This window comes from Tyto alba, unplaced genomic scaffold (assembly GCF_018691265.1).
Source record: "Tyto alba isolate M040663 unplaced genomic scaffold, T.alba_DEE_v4.0 Super-Scaffold_48, whole genome shotgun sequence".
NCBI lineage: Eukaryota > Metazoa > Chordata > Aves > Strigiformes > Tytonidae > Tyto > Tyto alba.
In genome coordinates, this window is record NW_024881324.1 from 23,969,191 (window position 1) to 23,993,914 (window position 24,724).

At 43.8% G+C, this 24,724-nt stretch overlaps 2 protein-coding genes across 5 annotated transcripts in view; both read left to right on the forward strand.

The window, feature by feature from the left end:
* The window catches only part of MYO10 (myosin X), a 169,515-nt gene extending 164,343 nt beyond the window's left edge, over window positions 1-5,172 (forward strand). For both annotated transcript variants that reach the window (XM_042806731.1, XM_042806732.1), the window contains 3 exons: window positions 2,354-2,806; window positions 3,182-3,373; window positions 3,729-5,172. In XM_042806731.1, coding sequence (XP_042662665.1) covers window positions 2,354-2,806; window positions 3,182-3,373; window positions 3,729-3,839 — 756 coding nt within the window. In that variant the 3' untranslated portion in view covers window positions 3,840-5,172. The remainder of the gene's footprint in view (window positions 1-2,353; window positions 2,807-3,181; window positions 3,374-3,728) is intronic.
* A 12,666-nt stretch (window positions 5,173-17,838) lies between these two features.
* Window positions 17,839-24,724, forward strand: part of RETREG1 (reticulophagy regulator 1) — a 69,182-nt gene continuing 62,296 nt past the window's right edge. For 2 of the 3 annotated variants that reach the window (XM_042806619.1, XM_042806620.1), the window contains exon 1: window positions 17,855-18,197. In XM_042806619.1, the coding sequence (XP_042662553.1) occupies window positions 17,923-18,197 (275 nt within the window). In that variant the 5' untranslated portion in view covers window positions 17,855-17,922. Of the gene's footprint in view, window positions 18,198-24,724 lie in introns of all 3 variants that reach the window. The other variant, XM_042806621.1, reaches the window with a different exon arrangement.

Genomic DNA, 24,724 nt, shown 5'->3' on the forward strand with positions numbered 1-24,724 from the left:
TCGGTGGTCAGAACTGACACTCTGACATAAGTGAAGCACATATGATTTACCTGGTGTTACAACTTTTCTTTCTTCTGCATTACTTGTGAATTGCTTTGTGTATAGCTGTAAAAAAAAAAAAAATAATGGATAACTAGGTCTGAGCTAGATAAAAAAGGATAATCCTTACTTTTAATGTTGCTCTTGTGAAACCATTTTCTTAAGAAGTGCAGTAAATAAAGTGAAAAATGTGTAACTGGCAAGAGAATTAATTATTAGAGACCCATGCTGGCAACTGTACAGAACTAATCAACCAGTAGTTTTTTCTCTTTTCAAAAACTGATTATTTCATAGGCGCCATAGTAAAATAAATCAGTCCAGGCTCAGCAGTAACTGTGACAGCTATGATGAGCAGAAATCCACTTAACAAATGTGCTGAGATCAGAATGAGACCATATTGCAAAGCATAAACTAAGTGAAATTGATTTGTAATGAAGATTAACTGCATCAGCAGTTGGATTTCTATTATATGAAGTCCCGTAGTTGCTCAGCAACTCTCAATGCTGGCATTTATTACTGTTGATTGACCTCCTCCTTTTCTACAATATTGCAAATAGCTAAAAATTCTTCCAGTGGCCAGCTGCTTTCAAGTGGGCACTAGAGACACATAAATATTTCTGTGTAAGGCTGCTCGCATTGGCAAGACACTGACGTTCTGTTGGTCAGCAAGCCTGGTGTGATCAAGAACCGACATATTTTAATTTTCCTCTTCCTCAGGCTCAGAAACATCCTCGCTGCAGTAGAGTGTTCCTCCCTTGTTCACGGTTTAGGTTCTAAGGCACCATATTACAGCACCAGTCTACCAAGAGTCTCCTTCCAGAGCCCGCTGCTGTAGTTCAATCCACACCTGCTTATTGTAGCAGGCTGAAGGATCTGGGCAATAGATTACCTTGGCTGGGCTTAGAAATGTTGCCATTCTGACTGCCTGTCTGTTTTTACATATAGAGGGGGGTCAGCCACTTAATGCCTCTGCCTTGGGATGAAATTCAGACTGTAAGAAGAAAATCCACGAGAGCTCTGCATCAGATATTTTACATTACATTATTGGTTTAAGAGGCAGATGTAGGAAGTTTTCTGTATGAACAGCTAAAACAAGCACATTTGCTGAAGCCGCTTGTTTTCATGCATCATTCTGTGCTGATTGGTGTTTAGCCAAATACTTTATGTCTTGCCAAGATCAATAGTATTTCAGCTATAAAGCATGATACATTCAATCCCTACGATTAGTATTACAGCTATACCTTAAATAAGTGACTTAATACATTCTAACATCAGTTCTATTCTTTTTTTCTAATTACTTTTGATGTCAGACATCAATTTTTTTCAGCCAGTTAAGAAAGTTCCCTTTTGTCATCACTTTTAGTTCTGTAACCTGCATTATTTTAAAGCCTGAACCCTTTAGTTCATAAGGCACTGCAGAAAATCTTCTAGTTCTTTCTCATTAAAATACTGTCCTTCCATTTCCACAAGATAGCTACGTGTACAATTTCAGGTAAACCATCTTGCATGTTTAAAGGCGCGTTGTGTCTCCATCCTAAGCATACACCTAAAGGAACTAGATCTTCCTTAGATGTGAATTATCTCTGTGTGTTTACTAAACTGCTCACACTTCCTGCATCTCCAGACATGAGGTGAGTTTGTTTCCTGTAGTAGAGTCATATGAAAGAAAGAAAAAAAAAAAAAAATCCTAGCTGCTGCACATTTGCAAAGGTTTGAATGGGTGTCAGACAAGGTAGGATTTGAGAGAGTCTTCTTCATTCAGAATCTCATCCCTGATGCTACAGACCACTATAACATATAAACATTTTACTAACTTTATCTGGGATCCATTGAGGATTTACTGGTTTTTCTCAGTGAGGCTTATTACAGAGCTGTCCTAGGGCTTTGCTTGTTTGGCTGGAAACATCAGTTTTCACAGCCAGATTGATAGCAGTAGGCAAAACTAGATATCCTTTTCTTCCTAATGCCATTGAACATAGATGGTTTCCTCCCAGTCAGAAGTTTAGATCCTGATTTTCTCCCTTTTACATTTTATTTTCCTTTTCAGTAATTCAGTTGCTCTCGAGTGCACTAAGCGCTGTACTAGTAACAGTAATTCCCACTTAGCAGGTTCTTCAGTTGCCTTGCAGTTCCGGTAAACCCTGTCTTACTCAGTTTAACAAATTTGCCAAGGGATTTACCACATTTGATTTATTTAATGGATCATTTATTTCAGATCCTGGGTTTGCCTGGCAGGAAATCTACTTCCCATTTCTCTCTTAGTCCCTTCAAAGACTGGTTTGTGCATAAAAAGCTACCTTCTTCCCCTTGATAGGCTCATGAAGCAGTGATTAGAGGACATTATCCTGCTCCTGAAGAAACCCTCCAGGTCCTTGCAGCTTTGCGTCTTCAGTACCTTCAGGGAGATTACACTCTGCATACCACCGTACCAGAAATGGAGGAAGTCTATCCTTTGCAAAAGCTGAAGTCTCGGATTACACAGTCTACCAAAACATTTACGGCAGCAGAGAAGGCTGAGAAGAAACGAGCCAGCTTTCTTGAAGGAACATTGCGGAGGAGTTTTCGCAGTGGCTCCGTCAGCAAACAGAAGGTTGAGGAGGATCAGATGTTAGACATGTGGGTCAAAGAGGAAATCTCGGCCTCCAGAACTAGTATTATTGACAAATGGAAAAAACTCCAGAGGATGAACCAGGAGCAGGCTATGGCAAAGTATATGGCTTTGATTAAGGAATGGCCTGGCTATGGCTCAACACTCTTTGACGTAGAGGTAAGTAAGACCTCCTGAGCACTCCAATGACAGTTTATAGTGTAGAGATCATGATTTCATTAAAGCGTAGTGAAACCATAAACACTGTATCACAACGCTCAGACGGCTGCTCTAATAAAATGTTAGATATTGAAAGCATACTCCCGTTAGCAAGCTCCGGAGCTATTTAAATCCACCAGTTAACCATAAAATACAGGAGGACAGAATGCTATCCTGATGGGTTGCAAAGAAGCTTGAGGAGTGTAAAAGGCTACATTCAAAGAGGGACGAGCAATATGCATTTCTTAAGAAAGGGTTACAGACAAGGACATCAACAGTAAGCATTGTGTGGCTCCTGCTGTTCCCTTTGGTGCTAATTTACATTTTTTTCTCTAGTGTAAAGAAGGGGGGTTCCCGCAAGAGTTGTGGCTTGGAGTCAGTGCTGATGCCGTTTCTGTCTACAAGCGTGGGGAAGGAAGGCCTCTGGAAGTGTTTCAGTATGAGCATATCTTGTCATTTGGTGCACCGCTTGCCAACACCTATAAGATCGTGGTGGATGAGAGAGAACTGCTTTTTGAAACTAGTGAGGTAAGAGCAAGAAGGGATTTTCTTACTTTGGTCTTCCTGTTCTGATAGGCAGGTTACTTAGTAATTTAAGTAATTGCTGCAAATGTTACAGACTTATTCAAGATCCCTGTAAAGCCAAAGGGAAGACATAATGAGATGGATGGATGGATGGATGGATGGATGGATGGATGGATGGATGGATGGATGGATGGATGGATGGATGGATGGATGGATGGATGGAAGTTCTGCGTATTTTTGTTTAACTGCAAAAAGGTTTTGTTGAAAGCGTGGCAGTTTTATATTGTTGGCGTCTAAAGAAATTCATTCACATACTGTTACCTTACTAAGAGCTCTGCTCTTTATACTCTTTTGGCAGGTGGTTGACATTGCCAAGCTGATGAAAGCTTACATCAGTATGATTGTGAAAAAACGCTACAGCACCTCTCGCTCAGTGAGTAGTCATGGAAGTCAGGGCAGCTCCAGGTGAAAACAAAACCAGTTCTGCTGCGCTCTGAATAGAACATATCGCTGCTTGGCCTCAGAATGACCTGATGATACTGATTGCGTCTGTTGACAAGCTAACCAAGAACCAGAGTTTCCATGGAAAATATCTTCAAACCTTGTTTTAGAAAGACGACAGGGTGGGGTGGGGAAAATCAGGTGAAACAGTCACATACTAGAACTGCTGGCTCGTTCAAAACTTTCCAAAGCATTATGAACTTAAGTTGATGTAACAAATGCCTTAAGACTTGATCCACTGCAATACAAGCAGGAATAAGTGCCTTACAATATTAAGCATAACTTGTATCGACCTAAAATTGCTGATAAAAAGTCAAGCGGATTTTTCTGTCCTTTCAGAACACTGAAAACAAAGTTATATTCATCCATTCTGCACTAATCTACTGGCCTGGATACCTGTGGGAAGGGGGGGGAGGGAAGATGAGCAAGGTATATTTTTTTGGAGAGCTGCTGGCAGCCTTCCTGATGGACGCCAACATTTTGTTTCCCCTTGCTTCCATGGATGTGCACACCGTGCATATGTATTTGAGCTGTCAGTAAAATTTGACTAATTTTATTCTGTATTTCACAAGTCTTTTGAAGCAAAGGGAATAAGTATGTGCAATGGTGTAAACAGTCTTTCTGTACATTTTAATAGTTCAGAGTTATAGTTGTTACAGTTGTATGGTTACTTTATAAGCAGTTTTATTAACAAGTAAATTCCAAAATTTTCATACATGGATTTTCCTACTGCAAATATGTATTACCATAAAAGTAGCAGAAGTCTGCATTCTGTATCTGCTGTATTATAAATGGAGATGTAGCTGAGAATATTTATAGACTGCCCTAATATGGAAATACAATTATCAGTTCAGTATTCCATAATGTCAGTTTAAGTTTTTAATATTAAATTTTTCTTTCAAAGACATCACTTTTATAGTTCTGGCTGGACTCTCCAACCCAGACTGACAGCTAAAGGTCAGAGCCCTTCAGAGCTGACTAGAGAACCCAGAGTTATACAATGCAACTGCTTCAATACGGAGTTCTCTATTTCACCTGGTTGCCGGATGAAGGTTCTTGACAGTACCCTGTAAATAAATTGGGGAATATCGGCTAATAAGAAGCTGATTTTGGACTTTTATTTTTGTACAGAAATACTGTAATATAAGGCAAAACTTTGATCAAAGGTATCTTTTTGTCCACAGCAAAAAAAAGAACCCTGAAAAAAATCTTACTGTTATTAAAAACCTCAGCCTTTAAGGAATCATGCCTACTTACTGGAAAAAAAAAAAAAAGTCCAGCAATAAAGGAAATATATGTGACGTGCTCTGTTTCCACTTCATATTTAGTTGGACTTGAAATAAAGCCCTAATTTTGTCTGTCTTCTCAGGAGGCAAGCCAGGAACACAGTATAGGCTGTGTATATATATATATATATATATATATATATATATATATGCTTATATGCTTTTGCTTGGGAAGGTGCATGTGCTTTGTGTTGTAATGGGAAGGGTTTCCTGGATCATGTGGTAAGTGTCAGTTACACCAAGAGGACAGAGGAAGCACTGCTGAGCAAATCCGCTCCACAAGGAACGTGGAAGCGAAGCTTCTGCTGTTTGTGTAGCCCTGATGTAAGATGCTTGTTTTTACTAGCCGGCCACAGCACGGTTGTGCAGCACACGCTGCCCTCGTCGGTGCAACAGCCTTTAGAGACTACAAGGCTTGCTTGGAGAAATCCTCCACCCTCCTGCAACTGGCAGATCCTTTTAGCCGCTCCATCTGTGACACCACCCCTCAGTCCCTAAAGGCTTGCTAACTAACACTACTAATTTCATGTCCCCACCCTCCCAGCAAAGGTGAACTTTATTTAAGGAAGACAAGAAAAGTGAGAGAACCGTAACTCCAGTATGTATAGCTACACACACGGAGATTATGTGAGACTGTGCCATTTCTGATTTTTTCCATATGCAAGTTGTTAAGAATTAATTTAGCTGCTCTTAACAAGGCATCTTTGGAATGACACAATTTATACAGTTCAGCCAGCACAGCAAGAAGGTTCAGTTTTGTCTATGTGCTGTCTGTAAACATGCTCAGAGATGTCCCTGACGCATCATCATCATCATTAATTGGTCATAAAACCAGGAATACACGAGGTGACAATCTTGTTCAGGGTCACAGACTTCAGCAGCTGACACCAGTGTTCCAGTCCCAACTCGTCTACCTCCTCACTGACTTCGGGATGCCATCAGCCATTAGGAGGGATGTTTGCTCTTAGTCAGGGCAGGTGTCTGTCACTACATCTAAGAGCTTCTCTTCATTCACGCCAGTTCTACCAACCTGCCGCGCAACTCTTCAGTTACTATCGTTGAGGCAAATAAAAGATTTCCCAATTGTCGATACTCACATGAAAGAACGTACGGTTTATCAAAATAAATACTGCATAATAGATATACCTGCATTTGGAAGTGAGAACAGTGTTCTTTAAATGATAAAATATTTAAAAATTGATTGAGATGATCTACTCTTGCAAATTATTTTGCTTCAGTAAAAGCTGATTCCAAGAACACGTGAAATGTCTTGGTAAAGCCAGAAATGCCTGCCTGTGGTCTCTTCTGTTACAGTAGCAACTGAGTTTATCTCTCCACAGAATATATTTTTACTTTTATTCTTGTTTTGAAATAAAGGTTTGTGTTTTCAAAAGAATGAACGCTCTAGAAGCTTACCCCTACTTCCAAAAGGAGAAGCCAATGCATACTGCTGGGCAGGCCAGAGCGTTGCAAGTGCTGCACTCCGTAGGCCGCGCGCGCCAGAAATCACAAAGAACTGAGTGTTAGAGACCAAAGGGCTCTAGGAGAGACTGGCTCGGTCCCTCTACGGAGAAGGGGAATTTTCCTGGGCGTGTTGTGGTTTTCAGGATTTGAAGCTGTTGTCTATCACCGGAGAGCAGGAAGAGCGGCACTTCCAGCTCCGTTGGGCGGCCGGCACCCCCGGCACCCCCGGCACCCCCGGCACCCCCGGCACCCCCGGCACCCCTGGCACCCCCGGCAGTTCCCCGGGCCCTGCCGGCGGCACCGGGCCCCATACGGCCACAGCGAGAGGAGCCCCGGGGCCCCACGGGCTGGACCCGCTGCCAGAGCCCGGGCTGGGAACAGGCAGGGTGGCAGCTGCGATGGAAACGCAACCGCGTGTCACCACCTCCGCGCGCCTCCGAGCCGGCCGTGCCTCCATCCCGCCTCTGTCCTCAGGCTTCAGCCCGGCGCTCTCCTCGTGCCTCACGATCCGCATCCATCCATTATTTGCCGGGGGGGGGGGGGGGGGGGGGGGGGGGGCCAGAATTCTCCACCAACTTCATTGCAGAAGTTATGCGGAGGAAGTCGCTTCGCCCGCGCGGTGTGGCAGCAGAAACGTAGGTTTCCCGCCCCGCGCCTCTGGGGCACACGGCCACAGCGGGTACGCATGAGGCTGCACCGGCCCGAACCCACCCCAGCTGTGCCGCAGCGCTGCAAGCTGTGCTGGCATCAATCCATCTTACGGCGACTGGGGCGCCGCGGTGGCAGCTGCTTCAGGGCTGACAATTTCACGCGGCACCTGCGCTCCGGATCGCGTACAGCCCCGGAGCAAATACAGCAGGGTACCAAGCAAATCCAGCAGCCCTATCCGGAATATAACTAATTCTGCACGGTGCCCGGCCCTAGAAACCCGCTGCGTTTCACTCCGTCGGGTACAGGAACCCAGCTGTGCTGTGGCACAACTCTACTTTCACACATGCCTACAATCCACACACCCGCGCAGAGCGCTGCAAGGTGGGCGAGACCGTGGGGACGGGCACTTGCAATTGGTTGAGGGGGCTTCCCGTCTACCCTTATTTCTTTCAAGCTACTGAGCGATTAACTCCGGTTAACCACCCAACATCGCAAGCAAACCTCTACAATAAAGCTTAATCTTGAAGGAATCCTCTAAGAACATCTCCCGCAAGACATCGCAACAGACACAAGGCCCTTGGTGCAACGCAAAACCTGCAACAATCATGGGAAGCAGCAGAAGAGGGCAGAAGTGAGCTGTGCAGAGAGCAGTTCCATCTGTAGTGGGATTTTACCCGCGCTTTACCGAAAGACAACGGGCTGGGGGAGGAGAAGGGGGAGTCCTCTTGTCATTCTTGCTATCCACTAGATGTGTGGTTAGGACAAGCAACAGCTACTCGGGCTGCTTCTCAGACGTGCCAGCACCCCCATCCATCTCTAGCTTTGGGCAAACGTGAAGGGGGAAAATACATTAAGCATCAGAGGGACCAGAGAAAGAGGACACCAACAAAACGGTGAAATCTCGAAGGCTGAAGTTGCGGGTTTCTAACTGAAGAGTCACTGCTTTTCATCGATACGCCGGGCGCGGTGCTGCTTGCCCGCATTACCCTGTTCAGGAGGCTGTTTGTGAACGTCTCTGTAGACGTTTTTCCAACATTTCTTGTCTAAAGTTGACCCGTGACTAGATTATTTGTTCCTGTTCCACCACAATCTTTTGATTTTAAATAATTTTCCCCCATGTATAATTTTTACCCACTTCTCCCTCCCAATATATTTTTAAGTGGTAGTTGCATTGTCTTCCAGCCCTCGTTTTGCAAGACTACTCAAACTAAAACTTTAAAATAAACTTTTCTCAAAAAGTAAGTTCTCTCTTATCCCTAATCAGCCTCATAGCATCTTTCAGCATCTATTACAGTTCTTCAAATCAATGTTCTTTAAAACAGTCTTTAAAAACAAAGGAGATGGGAATGGCACAGTGTTCAAATACCTTATTGTTGTTTTATAACAACAGTTTAAAACTCTTATCAACTAGTCACTCGTAGTGACATCCCTTTGATTCTGCATGGGAATTCTAGACTGATAAAGATAAAAGGGGGGGGACAAAGGGCCAAATTTAATCAAATGACAAGATTTCGACTTGTTCTTGAAATTAGCTCCCAAGCATATGATTTTTCATTCTATGTTGTTACACGTCATTTCTCTTACTCCATCAGAGCATCCACTCTTTCCTTTATGATTAGCCTTCCTAGTTTTGCTTCATACACGTCAAAACACTGTTCTTAAAATCATGTCACTAATGAAAACACTTAAAAGGATCTCCAACCCATTCCTGGTAACACAATTATCAACTTTAGTGACTTATATTAGTAAGGTCCCTTAACACATACTAAAAAAAAAAAAAAAAAAAAATCCCCCTTTTGCCACCTTCCTACCCATCTTGTTTTTGTAAGAATTCCTATATTCTGTGTCTTAAAACAGCAGTTTTCAAGCTTTATAGATTACTTCCTTTTTCTCGCATAAGAGTTTATTTTGCCGTTGCTGCTAGTCACCCCCCAACACGTCTCCTTGACCGACCTGAATCACACTCCTGATATTTACCAACTGACCAACAATAAGATCACAAACATCCTCTCATCTGACTGTGTCAGAATTAAAAAAACAGCAGATGGTGATGAAATCCCATCTCCAAGATCTGTTTTCTCAATTATAAGGAAGGATCTTCTGTGCACTCTGGGAAATTCTGCATAAGTGCGACTGTGCGTCTTGCATTCTGAAAGACATTTTCCTAACTTTTTTCTTACATACTCCCTTCTGAGACAGTATTTCCCCACCCGTGCTACCACAGCCTGTCCTCTAGGTACCGTGCCACAACCCAGTTTTCCCTGGCTAGGCACCACCTTAGCCCCGTCCTCGCCAGGAGCTTGTCAGTTCGCTAAACCCAATGTTACGCCCCCCTGTCCTCTCTACAGATTGCCACCAAGGATTTCTACCTTTTGCCCTCAAGTGAAGCCTCCCGTTTTCTCCAGAGCACACGGACGCATCCCCTGCCCTCCTGCAGCCTCAGCTGCGGAGACCAGGATTTGCAGCACCCTCCCTGGCAGCAGCTGGGGAGGGTCCTCTCTCCATTCTCAGCTGCTCCCAGCTTTGTGTCACACGCTTCTCCCCACCTCGAGACCCCCGATCTCTTGAGCTACAGTTTTTAAACAAAGCACGGCACCAGACATCAGCTCGTGACGGATCACCCACACCATAGCCTGCATCTAAAAAGTACGTTCATAAAGTCAGTGTAATAATCAAATGCATCTACTTACTTTCTTCCTCACAATTTTTAAGGCACTGTATAGTTTTACCACTATACTAACGTTTTTGCTTAGATCGCTCTCCTGAAAAAAAAAAGCCAAAAGACTAATGTAAGAATTCCCTGATTCCCACCGATTTTGAATCTTCCTTGCCAATGACAACTCCAGTATGAGCTTACCTGTTTCATAACACTCTTTCATAAATTCCGAACAATTCCTAGATTCAAAAAAGGTTGCTGGCCTGCTTGGCCTGCTCTTGGGTGGACATGACCAAAGCGTGGAGCTAAACCTATAAAGTCATTATTGACTCTCTACCACATATATTCAAAGAGATAGTGCTATCTAAGAGATTACAGTAATCAGGTCCAAAATTAGATCCATGAAAATCATTTATTCTCATTGGTCTTCCATATGGCATGATTAAACAGACAAGCAGAGCAACATAGTTTCGTGCTGGACACCTATACAGTGTTACATAAATACTTTACAGTACTGCTGTACAATACTATTTCTGGGCTAAAACACTTGTTTTAAGTGATTTCTTAATTGGCTTTGACCACAGGTGTTAAGGCTGTCAACATATATTTTCTTCTGCAAATTCCTTTGTCTCAGGTCCTAGACAGTTACATCAGAGATATCATCCTTTCTAATTTCAAGTTGATCTGTCTTTATTATCCTTTGAATGCTACAACAACAACTCAAAACATAGAAATATTAATTGTTATACTAGCTCAGTTCTATAAAACCTGGATTCGGAAAAGAAAAATGCTGCATTTGAGAACAGAACATTTACTGTTGTTCTCACACACGTTAACCACACAAAAAAGAATATCTGATGTGGGGGTACCAGAACATCCTGATCATGATCTGTATTACAGAAAAACTAAAACTGAAGCACGATTCTTCCCTACGTTACTGCATTGTCACGTTCTACTCTCAAAGCTTTTAGTTCACCAGCAGTAAGAACATAACCAAGCAGTGAGGAAAAAAAAAAAAAAAAACAAACCAACAAATGCTAAATTTTCTGGATAAAAAGTAGCATCAACATTCATAAAATTTTGTCACTTGTTAAATTTTTCATGTTGCACCACCTGGTAGTTTTAGCTTACATGGCCAATAGGTCCCAGGAATTCCAGCTGCCCAACAGATATACACTTCAGAGTAGCATAAGAGCATTTTGAAAAGTCTGAATTCGGAAATTTTCTTAGCATATTATGCTCATTAATGTATTTTTTTCCCTAAATATACATCTTTGCAGACTTGATTGTTAAAAGCACCAAGTTTTAATTGTCCTACCAACTAATATTGTCTATCACAGTCCAGCATAATTACATATATGCTAAGCAGACACATAACCTCAGGCAACTAAGTATTTCTTTTTAAGATCGCTTACAAGCTTTTGCAAGCACAGACTTTTCTTAAGATTTGTTTTATAAATCAACCACCGTTTTGATTTGCAAATTACAAGTTCTCATGTTTTTTTCGTTATTTGCATTGGGAAAGTACCCGGGAAATCTGTCTGAATTTGCGCCCTGCTTAGGCTTGGCACTGCGCAAACCCATACGAGGTCACTCCCACCTGCAAAGACTTCAATCAAATAGAGGAGACAAAGAGCGGGTCAGGAAGATACAAGGAGTATTGAGCGTATCAGGAAGATACAAGCAATCTTCCCCCTCTCACACAACAGGACAGTGGGAGCACTGAAGCAGAACGCAGGTCTCTTCACTCCCCACCAGCGCTCTCTTTTCCCGACTAGTGTAACTTTATAAAGCCAGCAGAGGCAGGGCAAGCATTCTAAACAGCATCATCCTCCTGATGACAACGTATTAGTTTTTTTTTTTTAAAAATGAAGCTCTCCCATGAATCGTCCTTCCTTTTTAGATAAAGGAAAGAAAACACAAATTTATGAATCCATAAGTCGAAATAAGGAAACAATAAGAAAAACCAACACACAATCAATACCAGACGAGACCTTAGTGACTAAAGTTCTTTTTGTAAAATATAATTTGGGACAAGATATACTTGGCTGGATTTGGCACACAAAACTTAAACCCATGTTCACTCTGCTATCCTATGTCTGCTTCAAGAAGCTAAAAAAAAAAAAACAAAAAAAAACAAGAAGCAAGGCTGATGACTGAGAGAAGCAGCAGAGGGCAGCCTCTAAAATAAAGTGTTTCTGGAAGGCATCCACCTTCCCTCAGACTAACTGGCAATTAAGTCTCTGAATTTCCCTGCGTTTCCTTTAACTACAATTAGTTATTTAGTTGTAACAACCCACGTGGCAGTACTGAAGCCCAAAACCTGCCATATTAAACTGAATGCTGTTTTCGAAGTAGGTGGCAGGGCATGGGAGTAAAATAAGACTGTTGCTGCCTGCCATTTTAACTGGTACATACATTTGTATGTAAAATACTTAAAAAGATGTGTCACAGACCTAATGGCATTTTGCAGAACATAGGGCAACACTTAACACGTTCCTGCTCTATAGTTTAAGATCGTGATATATAACAGTTAAATAGAATAATAATACGCTTGGGATGTACTTTCAGCAATGCTCCACAATGGAGCTTTTGGATGCTGAAAGGCTAAGAGGGTGTGCAACAGAGGAGAGAACTGTTTGCCAATTATTAATTGGAAAGTTATTCTACACTTAAATGGTAACTATAAAAGGTATCAGAGTTTAGCGAAGAGACCCATGAGAAAGGCCACAAAAGCATGCATGAAGCTTCAGGCAGGAACAGGATTAACGAAAGGTGCATGGTATGTATGTCACATACGACACCAGTCTTTAAAGAGTTTGAGGGATTTAGGCAACCAAAGGCTTTTAATGATAATCAGTAAATATTATAATAAAGAATATAATTAGTGGACACCTGGAGACATATGATCTACTGGGGAGAGGCAGCACTGGTTCTGCAAAATAAAGCTCTGCCCTAGAAATTTGCTGAAGTTCTTTGACAGACCTGTGAATGAGGGCAATGTGGTTTACCTGGATTTCCAAAAAGCTTTTGGCAGAATTCATCACTTAAGGCTTCTAAGGAAGCTATGTAGCCACATGAGAAGGGAAGTCCTGATGTGAAGAAATAATTGGCTAGAAGATAGGCAGCAGATAATAAGAGCAAACGGTCCGTTCTCAATAAAGAAAGGAGATCATCACTGAATTTCTGCAGGGGCTCTGTGCTCTTCAACCCATTCAATAGTGAACTGGAAAAAATGACACACAGTAAGCTCAAAGTTTAGTGATGACATCACGTTATTCAGGGAAGTGAGGACAAGGGTAGACTAAAGAACTGCATGATTTTAGGAGGCTGAATAGTTGTCCAATAAAATGAAGAACAAATCCCAAGTAGATAAAGTAAGGCAGGTGAAGAGGTTGGGGGGGGAGAAGCCCAATCCCAGATTCAACCATACAACAAGCTCTGAACTGATCATTATCACTAAGGGGAAAACTTGTGAAGTTTTAGTAGTTCCAGGAAAATACCAATTTGCACCAGTTAGAAAGAAAATTTAAAAAAAAAAAAAAAAAAAAAAAGAAAGGAAAGCAGACATTAGAAACAATTACGAAAGCCATAAAACAAACCACAGAGCATTGTTATGAAACTATTTAAATCCATGGCCTGCTCCCACTCTGAACGCAGCGATGACATGACCGGAACAGCACAAGAAGGTTATCTAGGAACTGGAAAAGGTTCAGAGAAGGGGAACAAGGAGGATGGAAGTCACAGAACTGCTACGATGTGAAGAATGACTAAGATGTGATTCTTCAGCCTCAAAGCAGAGACAAGTCAGGAAGTGCCACAGGGATGACCAGAGAGAGAGTCAACAATCCTGCACTAACTACAGGTCGTCAGTAGGACAAGGGAGGTGATTCTTCCCCTCCTTCCACCATTTGTGAGACCACGTATGGACTCCTTCTTCCAGTTTTGGGCAACCCAAGACAAGACACAAGCTGGCATACTGGAATGAGTCCAGAAGACCCCTGGAAGGTCAGTGGCCTACAGCCCGTGATGTAGAAGAGGCTGAGAGCTGGGTTCACTCACGCCGGAGAACAGAGGGTTAACGGGGATCTCCGTGCTGAGCAGGTAATGTGTGGTTATAGAGCAGAGGGGGCCGGAGTCCTCCCCTAGGAGGTACAGACCAAACAAATCGGCCAAAATGGGCAAAGCTCGCAGAACAAGCCATTTTCAGTAGAGAATAAGAAAATACTCTTCACAATGAATACGGTCAAGCGTTGGAACAGGTTGCCCAGAGCGTGCTGTGGAAGAGGTGTGCAAAACTAACCCGGGCATGACAAGGAGCAGCATGTCACAGCCAACTGCCAAGGCGCTTCGGGTGAGTGTGTGTGGGGGGAGAAAGGTCAGACCAAATGTCTTCCAGATGTTCCTTCCAAACTAACTTATTCTGTGATCATTTGATGAAACAAATGGAAAACAAGGTTTGGGTTTGGTTTTTTTTTTTTTAAAAAAGGAAAATCATACCATTTTGAGCTGGAATCCTCAACTGAATTCATCAACGTTACTCTACGCTGACATTAGAATTTTCAAACATATTTCAGAAGCATTAGAATGCTTTGGTAATTGTAAGCTCCTTTAATGCAGCCATTTAGAAAGCTTTATTTTGTTTTCATCCATCATTTACATTGTAGTCCCTGACACCAGAACCACAGTCCCCAACCTAATTCTGTGCATTACAGCTCACACATGCAACTGTGGACTGGGTGCTAGTCGTAGGTTTTCCCAGCACAAACTCTCAAACTGCACAGAAACCTCTTAAACCCTGACAGGCAAAACATTAAAATACAGAAAGATCAAAACCAGACAAAATATTTACCACTACTTTCCTGTAAAAGGCATCTAAACTTTCAGTGGCTGTGAATGAATCCTCTGTCTCTTTTCTCACGCTGATGTTTATACCAGAGCGCTTTCAGTAAGCCTGTTCATATAAACTCAGCCCAATGACCATCAGCAGTGAAAAAAGGAGAGCTTGCATCCATCAATACTTGAAGTGTTTTGTTTTTTTTTCCACTAGCTAAATTACAAGATCTATTCTAGAAGAACTTTTCATTAATTTCTGTTCATATCCTTCGTGGTATAGGTCAGGAAAGCAGAGGCCAGAAATCTAGAATGGATACAAATTTAATCAAAATCTGAAATAGTTCCCGTATCTGTAGTCTACCCTGCCCACTGAAACCCCTCCTCATCCTCCCCTCCCAGATTCCATCCTTCCTTTTCTGAGGAGAGAGGGCATTCTTGAACTCCTGTGACTGAAGGGAGTACAGCATCGAGTATAAATTATGGGTAAGTGAGCACACAATCATCGTCAAATGTTTAAAAAGAAAAAGCAGAATACTGGTAAGGCAGGACTGCCTACAACCTGCCATGACCTTAATCCTTCGGGCCGTGGGATTATATTGCCATTATCCTACTGTTGGTTAAACCCAAATTTAAACATTTTAACCACTGTGTGCTTTCTGGGGCTAATTATCCCACGGTCAATTTAAAAGTGCCTAAGGAACGCCTGACTTCTTTCCAGGCTTACCTAGCACCAGTGTGGAGTTAGCTAGACCTGGATGCTGGGTAGGACAGCCCACGTTACTGAAATAACTGAACGCTAGCGAGGGAAAGCAACCTGCCGCTCGCTAAGCTGGGGGGTGGTTTTGGCAAGTTAAGGACAGTGTTCACCGGAACAGCAGCTTGGCACAGGTAACACAGCGCCCTACAATGACCTGTAAACCAGTAAAGTATTAAGTACAGGACAAACTCCCCCATTTATCCTCCTCTCCCTGCCTCCTCTTCCTCGTGAGAAGACTCCCGTGGACTGACAGAATTCACTTTGATCCCGCTCCCCAAGCCAGGGAATCAGCTTCTGCGGGTAAGCACGGCCCACCCGGAGGAGAGCGCACCGGCGGCGCGCAGCGGCCCGCCTCCCCCCGTGGGCAGGACACCCTGTTTTGACCAAGCCTTTTCAGGGCCAAGTTTTATCCACCAGCACAAAACTGAAGCAAAACAACAAAGCGTATCACCAGTCTGCCTGCAACTACCGGCTGGAGCCTTTCTCCTCCACCCGTGTGTCTGGGGTTACTGGGGGCGCCTGTCTCTTCACTTTTACTTTCTTTGGACCCTTGCAGACAACACTCGATCAGCCACGTTTGAGATGGGCTTATTATTCAGGCAGGCTCCGGGTTGTTAGAGGTGAGAGCACAGCGTTATAACAAACTAGCAAAAAACTAGAATGTCTTTTACAAACATTTGAATGGCTTATGTAGAATAACGTTCTCTATGTTTCCTCTCGGGTGCAATTCATATAGTGCCTAGAGTACATGGAAACGGAGAAGTAACATAACTCCTTCCCAAGGTCACCTGGGCAAAACACACAGCAGATTTGCAACCCACACTCAATGTTGCAACTTAATATTGTGATCTTAGTTTGCCTTCTTTTACCGCAGAGAAGGAAAGGCATGTTGACCTTCAAGCCAATACGACTCCTTTCCCCATTAAAAAATCAAGCTACCAGGGGGTACTCAAGATAGAAGCAGGTGTTAACTCCCCATCCAAAAATTATTCCTCTATTTTTGTTATTTTGCTCTTGAAGTTATTTAGTTTCATGCAGTTTGTTGTAAATAACAGAAGGATTTTGCTTTCGCTAAGAGTAATTAAACAATTACTTTTACTGAGTTAGGCTAAAGGTGTTATTAAATCAGTATTGTTAAAACGACGAAAGTTAAGCAAGCCTTTTTTTGCTCACAAATTAGGCGTGCGGTTGGGCATTGTGTGGAATCGGGCAAGCAGTAGGACGCGGGGGGTGGTCGGTGGTCAGGCGTCACGGCAAGGGGAACCTGGATGGGAAGGGCCGGGGCAGAACGGAAGCCAGCAGAAATGGAAGCGAAGAACTGATGAAGAGGAACCCGGACTTGGACACCCACCCCACCTCCCCCCAAAAAACCCTTCCCCCCGGGGGGGCAGTGGAAAAGCGCTGAGAGTCGGCCTCAGAGAAACAGCGAAAAAGTTGCTGTGCGGGTGTAAAGAGGAGAAAACCCGCCTTTTTCGCCTCACCAATGAAACCTCCTGGTTGCTCTATAAAAAGAAGCCCCTGCTGGGGTGGGGGCGCGTGCCATTTCGCTCAGCGCTGTGTTCTTTGCTCCACTTTGTCCCCGAATAAAACTTTTTTTTTTTTTTTTTTTTGATATACGTGAGCTTGTTTCTCCCACAGTTTACGCCGCGAAACACGTTCTTCGGTTCTCAGTTTTGGCCGTCCCTGCTCTCGCAGCAGGCACGCTCTTCAGAATTCAGCTCCCCCTCAATCTCGGCAGCTGCTGCCCACGCCACCCCCCGGTAAGAGGGGGGGACACGGGTATTTAGGGGTGCCGGTGGCAGGGCACCCCGGCACAGATTTTCGGGTACGTTTCTTCGATGCTTAAGGTGCAGGCAGAAGCCCTCAACCTGCCGTGGCTTCCCTCAGGGTCTCAGAAGTTCCCAGCGCTCTGACAACAACAATTTACTTTTTTTTTTTAATTATTATTATTATTTTTTTTTTTTTTTAGGATTTTAGAGACCGTTGCTTGGCTGGGGGGGGGGGGGTGCCCACGAGGAGGAGGGGAAGGAAGGGTCCCACCGGTAACACCCCCCGGCAGGTTTCCCGCCGCTTCCCCGGGGAGCCAGGCCCCCGCGCCGCGCCCTCACGTCGCGGGCAGGCAACCGGCACGCGGCCGAGCACGTCACACCCCCCCCCCCCACACACACACCCCCACCCCCACCCACGAGGCACCGCCCCCAGCACCTGCCACGCGCAGGCGCAGCCCGTCCGCGACACCTGCGTGAGGGGCGGTTGTGGCGCCGTGTGGGTGTGTGTGTCCCCCCCCCCCGCCGTGTCTGGTGCGCGGCTCGCGGTGACGTCACCGGCGGGGAGGGGGGGAAGAGCCGCGCGCCGGGCCCCGCCCCCGCCCCGCCCGGCCCCGCGGCGGCCGCACCGAGCCATGGCGAGCGCGGCGCCCCGCCGGCCCCGGCCGGAGCCGCAGGCGGGCGGGGAGCGCGTCGGCGGGCGGCAGCGACCGGAGGCCCTCGAAGAGCGGGGCCCGGCGGCGGCGGCCGGGAGTGCGGAGCCGGCGGAGGTGTCAGGCGGGGCCGGGGCGGCGGCGGCGCTGCTGGGGGAGACGGGTCTGGCGGTGGGCTGCTGCATCGCGGCGGCGCTGAGCTGGGAGCGGCCCCTCCGCACCCTGGGCGGCTTCGTCTGCGCCAACCTGCTCTTCTGGTGAGCGAGCCGGGCCGGGGCCGCCCTCCCCTCCCCGCCCTCCCCGCCGCGGCGAGCGGGACCCGCGGGGCGCGGCCCTGGCGCTGCCGCACCCGCCGCCCCGCGTTCCCGCTCCCCCCCCCCCCCCCCCCCGCCGGAGCGGGCAGCCCGGGCTCGGGGCGGCGTTTCGGTGCCGAGCTCCCACACCTGGGGGAATTCGGCCCCGGGCGAGCGCGGGGAGCGAGCGCTTTTCCAAAGCGGTGGCCGAGTTGGCGGGGGCTTGTCTGGCGTGGGGACAGCGGGGATGTCGCCGCAGCGCGCCCCTTCTCATTCGTTGAGTAAGCTTTTTTTTTTTTTTTTTAGTCGGATGCGATTTTGCTGAATAAACCCCAGAAATCGGCGCACAGAGGTGTTCGTTGTTGTGCTTCAGCAACTCGTATTTTTATTTCTGTAGGGAAAAAGCTTGTCTTTCTGTGTGAAACTTCTTCAGGACTTTCCCCCGATCTTAGATTTTGGCGGTGCCTGTGTTTTTCTTTTTCCGATCTAAAATGTTGCCGTAAGCCTGCTTGCTCAGGTAGAACAATTTATGAAATCAGGCTCTGTCTAAGACTGATGAGACTGAGACTGAATTGTGCTTCCTTTCCCCTTAAGTGCATGGGAGGCAGGCAATCAAAGAGGTGGATTAATTGCCAACTGCACTTAGTTCTCTATAAGCCTAATGGTGTGATTCTTAAACGTGAGATCCAGGTCATGGAAAGAGAACTTCCTGCAGCTGTGTGTTGCACGAGAAAACCTCTCTGTGCAAATATTTTAAAAATCATTTTATCCTCTTTAATCCCAGGAGCAGTGTGTGTGATGTCTAATTTAGGTTGATTTTTCTCACCCGTCTTGCTCTTAGGTATCCACTGTAAATCCTTTCATTGAGAAAGTTACATGGTTTTGCTTACATTGTCTTCATACCTCAGAGCTTATCTGTTCTCTCAGTGATTTGGAAGAGTCATAATGCTTTATGTTTCTTTGCAACGTGGCTCTGATAAAATTTTCGGGGACGGTGGCTTGCAGAACACATTTCTGTGTCTCAGGGAATGAGACAGCAGCCTGGGCAGCCTGTTTGCTATTCTTTTGTCTGACTTTGACAATAATCAAGGTATATATTGCATGCATTATGTAATGCCTATGGGAAATCTCCTTTGGTTGTCTTACCAGCAGCTTGTCACAGGACCAGCGTTTGAAGTTATTTTGTCAAAATGTATAGTTCGCTCTGCTTTCTTACCGTCAAGATGAGTCAGAGTGGCAAAAGTCAGGTCAAGGATTGCTTTTACTTTGGTGGGAGTGTAACTCAGCAGGAAGCTCACCATCCTAGTGCCAGGGAGATTTGAGAGGTGGAGACAAACTAGGAAATACGTAGGAGCAGATATGATGGCCAGTAAACTTCTGTGGTTTGAGAATGAAGAACGTCAGGAAAGATCTTGGTAGCAGACCTGCGAAATCGGAGCCTTTGGAAATGAAACAGTTGTTTAAATCCAGTTTCACATTTCCCTGCTTTGGTGTCAGCGTCACGCTTGCAGCACAGTGTGTTTGCTGCTTCTCCTTTTCTCGTTTGAGATCCACCTGGTCAGCCTGGTTTGTGATGACTCAGCCAGTCGCTGCTGCTTCAGGACTGGGAGAAGAGTTGGCCCCGGCTGCCGGTGAAGTCTCCTTTGCGCTGGCCGGAGCCTAGGTTGAGGAAACATTTCCCAGTTACTGCTTCGTGTGCCTCGTCTGTCTTTGCTGTGTGCCTGCAAGTATTCCTATCCCCCTGCGGAGGTGGCTTCCCTCCCCGAGTGTAGGGCCTCTAATCTTAATTATTTCTCAAATTTGAGAACTCTGTATATTGCTGGATGGGAGACTTCTCTAACTATATCAGCAGTAGTGTTGGTAGAATAGGGAGGAAGGGAAGGTGAAGTTTAATTTTACAGTTTTCTAAATGCTAGAAAAGTAGTGATAGTTCCTTCCTTCCATCCTTTTAATTTTGGCGGGACTGTGTTTTCGCTCACAGTTCGTTTAGTTCTTGTACGTATGCTATTCAAAACACTTCATGTGTGAACTGCTGCAGTAGGAGCTGCTGAGAGTCAACTCTTTCTCTCATGTCACAAAATCCTTTGGGGTTTGGATTTTTTTTATATTCAATTGTAATCGCTTTCCCATTAAAAGATTTTTTTAACCATGGCCCAGTATACAAATGCATTTTTTGATGTTTAGTACTGAAATAATAATCTTGTAGGTACAAGAAATTTACTAATTTAACTTCATTCTGTTTTCTTTCATTTTTGGAATATTCCTAACAAATCATCGTGGACTCTTTTAACAGTGCTTAAAGCAATTAGTTCTTGATTGTAACTTCAGGATCCTCTTAGACCACTCAGTAGTGTGCCATTTTCCAGTTTTCTTGGATTTCTGACGTAAAGGCTACACTAACATTCACACCCTGCAAAAGCTGACACAGTAGACCTTACTTTAATATTTTAAATAAACATATCAAATATAAAATTGTAATCGTATAATAATTAATATACACTCAACCCAGGACACATGTTTAGTGAACTAACTTTTTCATAAAATTTTCTCAAAAATCAATGAAACAAGGCTGGCAGTTAAAAGAAATCTGGGTACTGAAAAAGCATTTGTCACTTACTACTTCCATTATTTATTCACCATAAACGGCTTTAAGCCCCCCCCACCCCAAATGACTCCAACAGAAAAATCTTTAAAATTAACAAGGGTTAAATATATACTGTTTAGCACCTAATTATCTGAAATGTGGTAAGAATTCTACTTTTCTGCTGTAGATAGTTTACCAGGTGAAATCAAAATGCCACATGAGGAAAATAAGGTACTTTTTTCCTATTTTACACATGTAGCACTGAAAAAGTGTGTGATTTGCCCAAGAGCAGAAAAACTTTGCTGGCACCACAAGTTTAGTCCAGGTATTCTAAGTGTTAGGCTGCTGACTGATAACTTTCAATCGTGGGTTTAACCTTAGACAAATATTAAGAGTTGATCCTAGATTTCAAGCTAGTATTCTAGCCAAATTATTACTTCGTGTATGTGTATGGGGTGGGGGAGGTAATGGCAGCTTTTCATTTTTGTTCTCCCAATCTGTCACCTTAAATATTTCTATCAGGTCAGGGACACAAGTTTATTTTTAGTAATTCTGTGCTATGTCCTTTGTAGTCTGCAGATACGTGTTTCAAATACAGGTTTCATATTTGCAGATACGTGCTTCGAACAAAATGCATTAATGTCTGCAAGGTCATCCTTGGACACACCATTTGCATCTATTCACCAATTGCCCCAATGACTGATTTCCATAAGGTTTTGTGGGAAGAGAGGCAGTAGAAAGTCTAAGATGTAATAGCTCTTTTCTCTGTTTCTGCTTCCTTATGGAACGAATTTATCGTATTACCCTGTTTGCTGTTCTCATTGCTAGCCCAAATCCAAATTTTTCTTTGGGAATTTTTATATTCTTTTTTTCTGATACACAAGTTTGCATGTTACTTCGGGTCTGTTAATAATGTTATATGGTGTTATTGTGCTGGATGAACAAATTAACTGACCAACAGTGTAAAGTACAAGTTTCATTCCCTGATATAGACAGATATGCTGGCCAAATTTACCGTTAAAAATAGTGTCTTTTGTCACCATCCATACTCAGATTTAATTCCCCCCCCCCTCCCTTTGGTCTCAGACCTAATTAATATTTTCATTTTACGGGAGAATTAATTAATCAAGGGAGTAAACAATGTTTCTTGTATCAGACCTGGCTGTGTACGTTGCATCACGTAAAGGCTGGCGTAGGAGGGTTATTCCAGATACCTAATTGCTATTTAAATGTTAGTAACAGAAACACATTCAGAATTTAGAGGCTTGGTGTGTGTTTTTTTTTTTTTAAGTATTCAATTTGAATTAAAATTTGTTATTGTTTATTTTGTTTTGTAAGTGTCCGATTCACTTTAAGATTTGTCGTTAAAGTGTTTCTCACTTGAAATCTCTGCTTGGAAATGACAATGCTTACCATGGAGAGACCTCAAAGTATACTTTCCTTTCATCCATTTATTCTTTCGATGTAAGAAAACAGTACTGGGCTAAGCCTTTCTTTCAGGTGTTCGCAGGCAAACTAAATACCGCCACTTCTACGTCTTGAATGGGTGTCCCCGCCCGTGCAAACGGCACGTTTAGAGGGCAGGGTGCGTGCCGAGTGTGGGCTTGTTTCTGGATCTTTGTTACAAGAAAGGGACTGGCCTATTAGTCGTGCAGTGGCCAGGCTTGGGGGCTCTGGGTGCCGCTGGCAGCGCCAGACCTCGGGGAGCTGCTCAGTCAAACGGGACGCCTCAGTGCACTTGGCATCCCCAGCCCGAGGGAGCCCGCTGCTTACAAAACGTTTCCTTCTTCTTGGTCTTGTCTGTGCTAAGTGGGCGCCGTGGGCTGGTGATGTTAGTCCCCGCAGGCCGGTGTGGGGGTTAGTGGGTTTCCGTACAGCCTGGGGGTTGAGAGGTTGGCGGTGGCTTTTCCCCAGCGGCGTGCGTGGTCCCTCCTTGAGGGATGGCTCACTTAGTCCTGGTGCAAGGACCACGGGGCTCTTGCCCATCCAAACCACCCCTCCTTACCCGCACGCCACCGCATGGCAGCAGGAAGAAAGCATGGATTGTACTGGCTATCGAAATTCAGGTTTTAATTGCACTTAAACAACTCTGGATTTTTGATGAGTCCAGTTACTGAAATTGCAAGTTGCAAAATATAAATGCTCTGCTCCCTATTCGTTTAATTCAAACGCACAGTAAATCAGCTGTTTCAGAATCCTTTTTTTTTTTTTTTTTTTTTTTCCCCCCCCCTCCCAGACGTATGCTTTCCCCAAACCGCACTCAAATCTGAGAGCATAACAAGAAAAGTTAATAAAGAATTATTTCTGCCCAAATTCAGATCCACAGGAAGAAAATATTTGGTTCAAAATGCTTTCATTTAGAATATATGTGGGAAATTCATCAGTGGCGGTAGACAGGAGGAAGATTACCAGACTAAGTTAAGTGAGAATTGGAACAAAAGAAATCTGTGAAATCAAAACACGAAATGAAAATGCATGAAAATTAAGTGAGTTGGAATAAGAAGGGGTCTTGACATTTTGAGGCCAGTTTGTAGTATGTTGGCCTTCAGATCGCTGTTTTCATTCAACATGGTTGCTGGTTTGTTTCCTCTAGTCTGATAGTCTTAAATTACAAAATTTACTGCCTTTTACCAAGCTTTTGTAACTTATTGGTACTGTGATTATTTTATTTTACCCAGCTACAGTACGGTAAATTGGTGCTTGTTCTGCAAGCTTAAAAAAAATGTCTGTGGGGTTTTTTGTGTTGTTTTTGTTGTTTTTTTTTTTTTTTTTTTTTTTTTTCCTAGAACATGATATTACAAAATACACGTTTTCAAGTAAACCAAAATTCTGATGGCAGCAGAAGTTGTGATACAATTTTAGGTTATACTTGTTTTCACTCAGGCCGTTTTAAGCTTATACTCACTTTTTCTATGCAAATTATTAAATTTTTTTTGAAGGCTTTGGAGGTAGAAAAATGAAACAGAAAGTTAAATTAATTTAGTTACCAAAAAAAAGTAAAGCCATTATCTCAGCAGCTTTTTAGTGACAGTTTGCCTAGTTTTGTCTGAGAGATTGGTTTACAGGAATGAAAATTGTCATTGTTTAAGAGCCAGACAGTGTTACATAAAAACCTGGACAGTTTACAGCATTTTTCAACCAGTAAGATGAGAGCAGGATCAATCAGAAAAAAAAAATCAAATGGGATAATTGAGGAACTGAGGGAAAGCAAGCATTACTGAACAATTTAGGACCAGATCCAAGATGAGGAGTTTACAGAAGATAGAAGTCCTGAACAGAGGAAACCAGATGAATTGCAGCATGGCTTGGGCTTATTCTGTCTTGCTAAAACTTACAAACGTTGTGTCTAAAGCAGTTGTCTTAAGAGAGAAATCATAATTTCTTTGTGTATTAACTCAAAATAATGAGACCTCTCAAATAGTGAGTAGAATTTTGAGAACAATGGAAGTTTTAGGGGGATATGCTGTGCTTCATGGTAGATGTTACAGGACTAATGAGGGCATTAAAGATTTAGGGCAGCGTGGTAGAGGTGGGTTGTTGAACATCAAACTGCTGCTACTGCATGAGAAAATGGGATTAAGAGTTCTTCTGTACTCTGCCAGAGTACAGGTTAATTAAGGTCATCTGGGCATGTTTCTGCTAAAACAAAGGAAGCCAAGTTGTTTGATGTTACGTGTTTAATTCAAAACAATTTTCACTTCCTTGGAAATGTCATCCCCTGTTTTCACTGATGTAACAGTAGCATTTGATGTCATGGTAGACTCCGAAGGTGTGTAGTTTAGGTCATTTAAACCTCCTCCTTGGTAATTTTTTATTTTATATGCCTATCTGAAAGCAATAGGTTGCAGTAAATCTGGTCCACAAGCCACAGATGTTGAAACGTGAATCCAACTGCTGCATTCCCCAG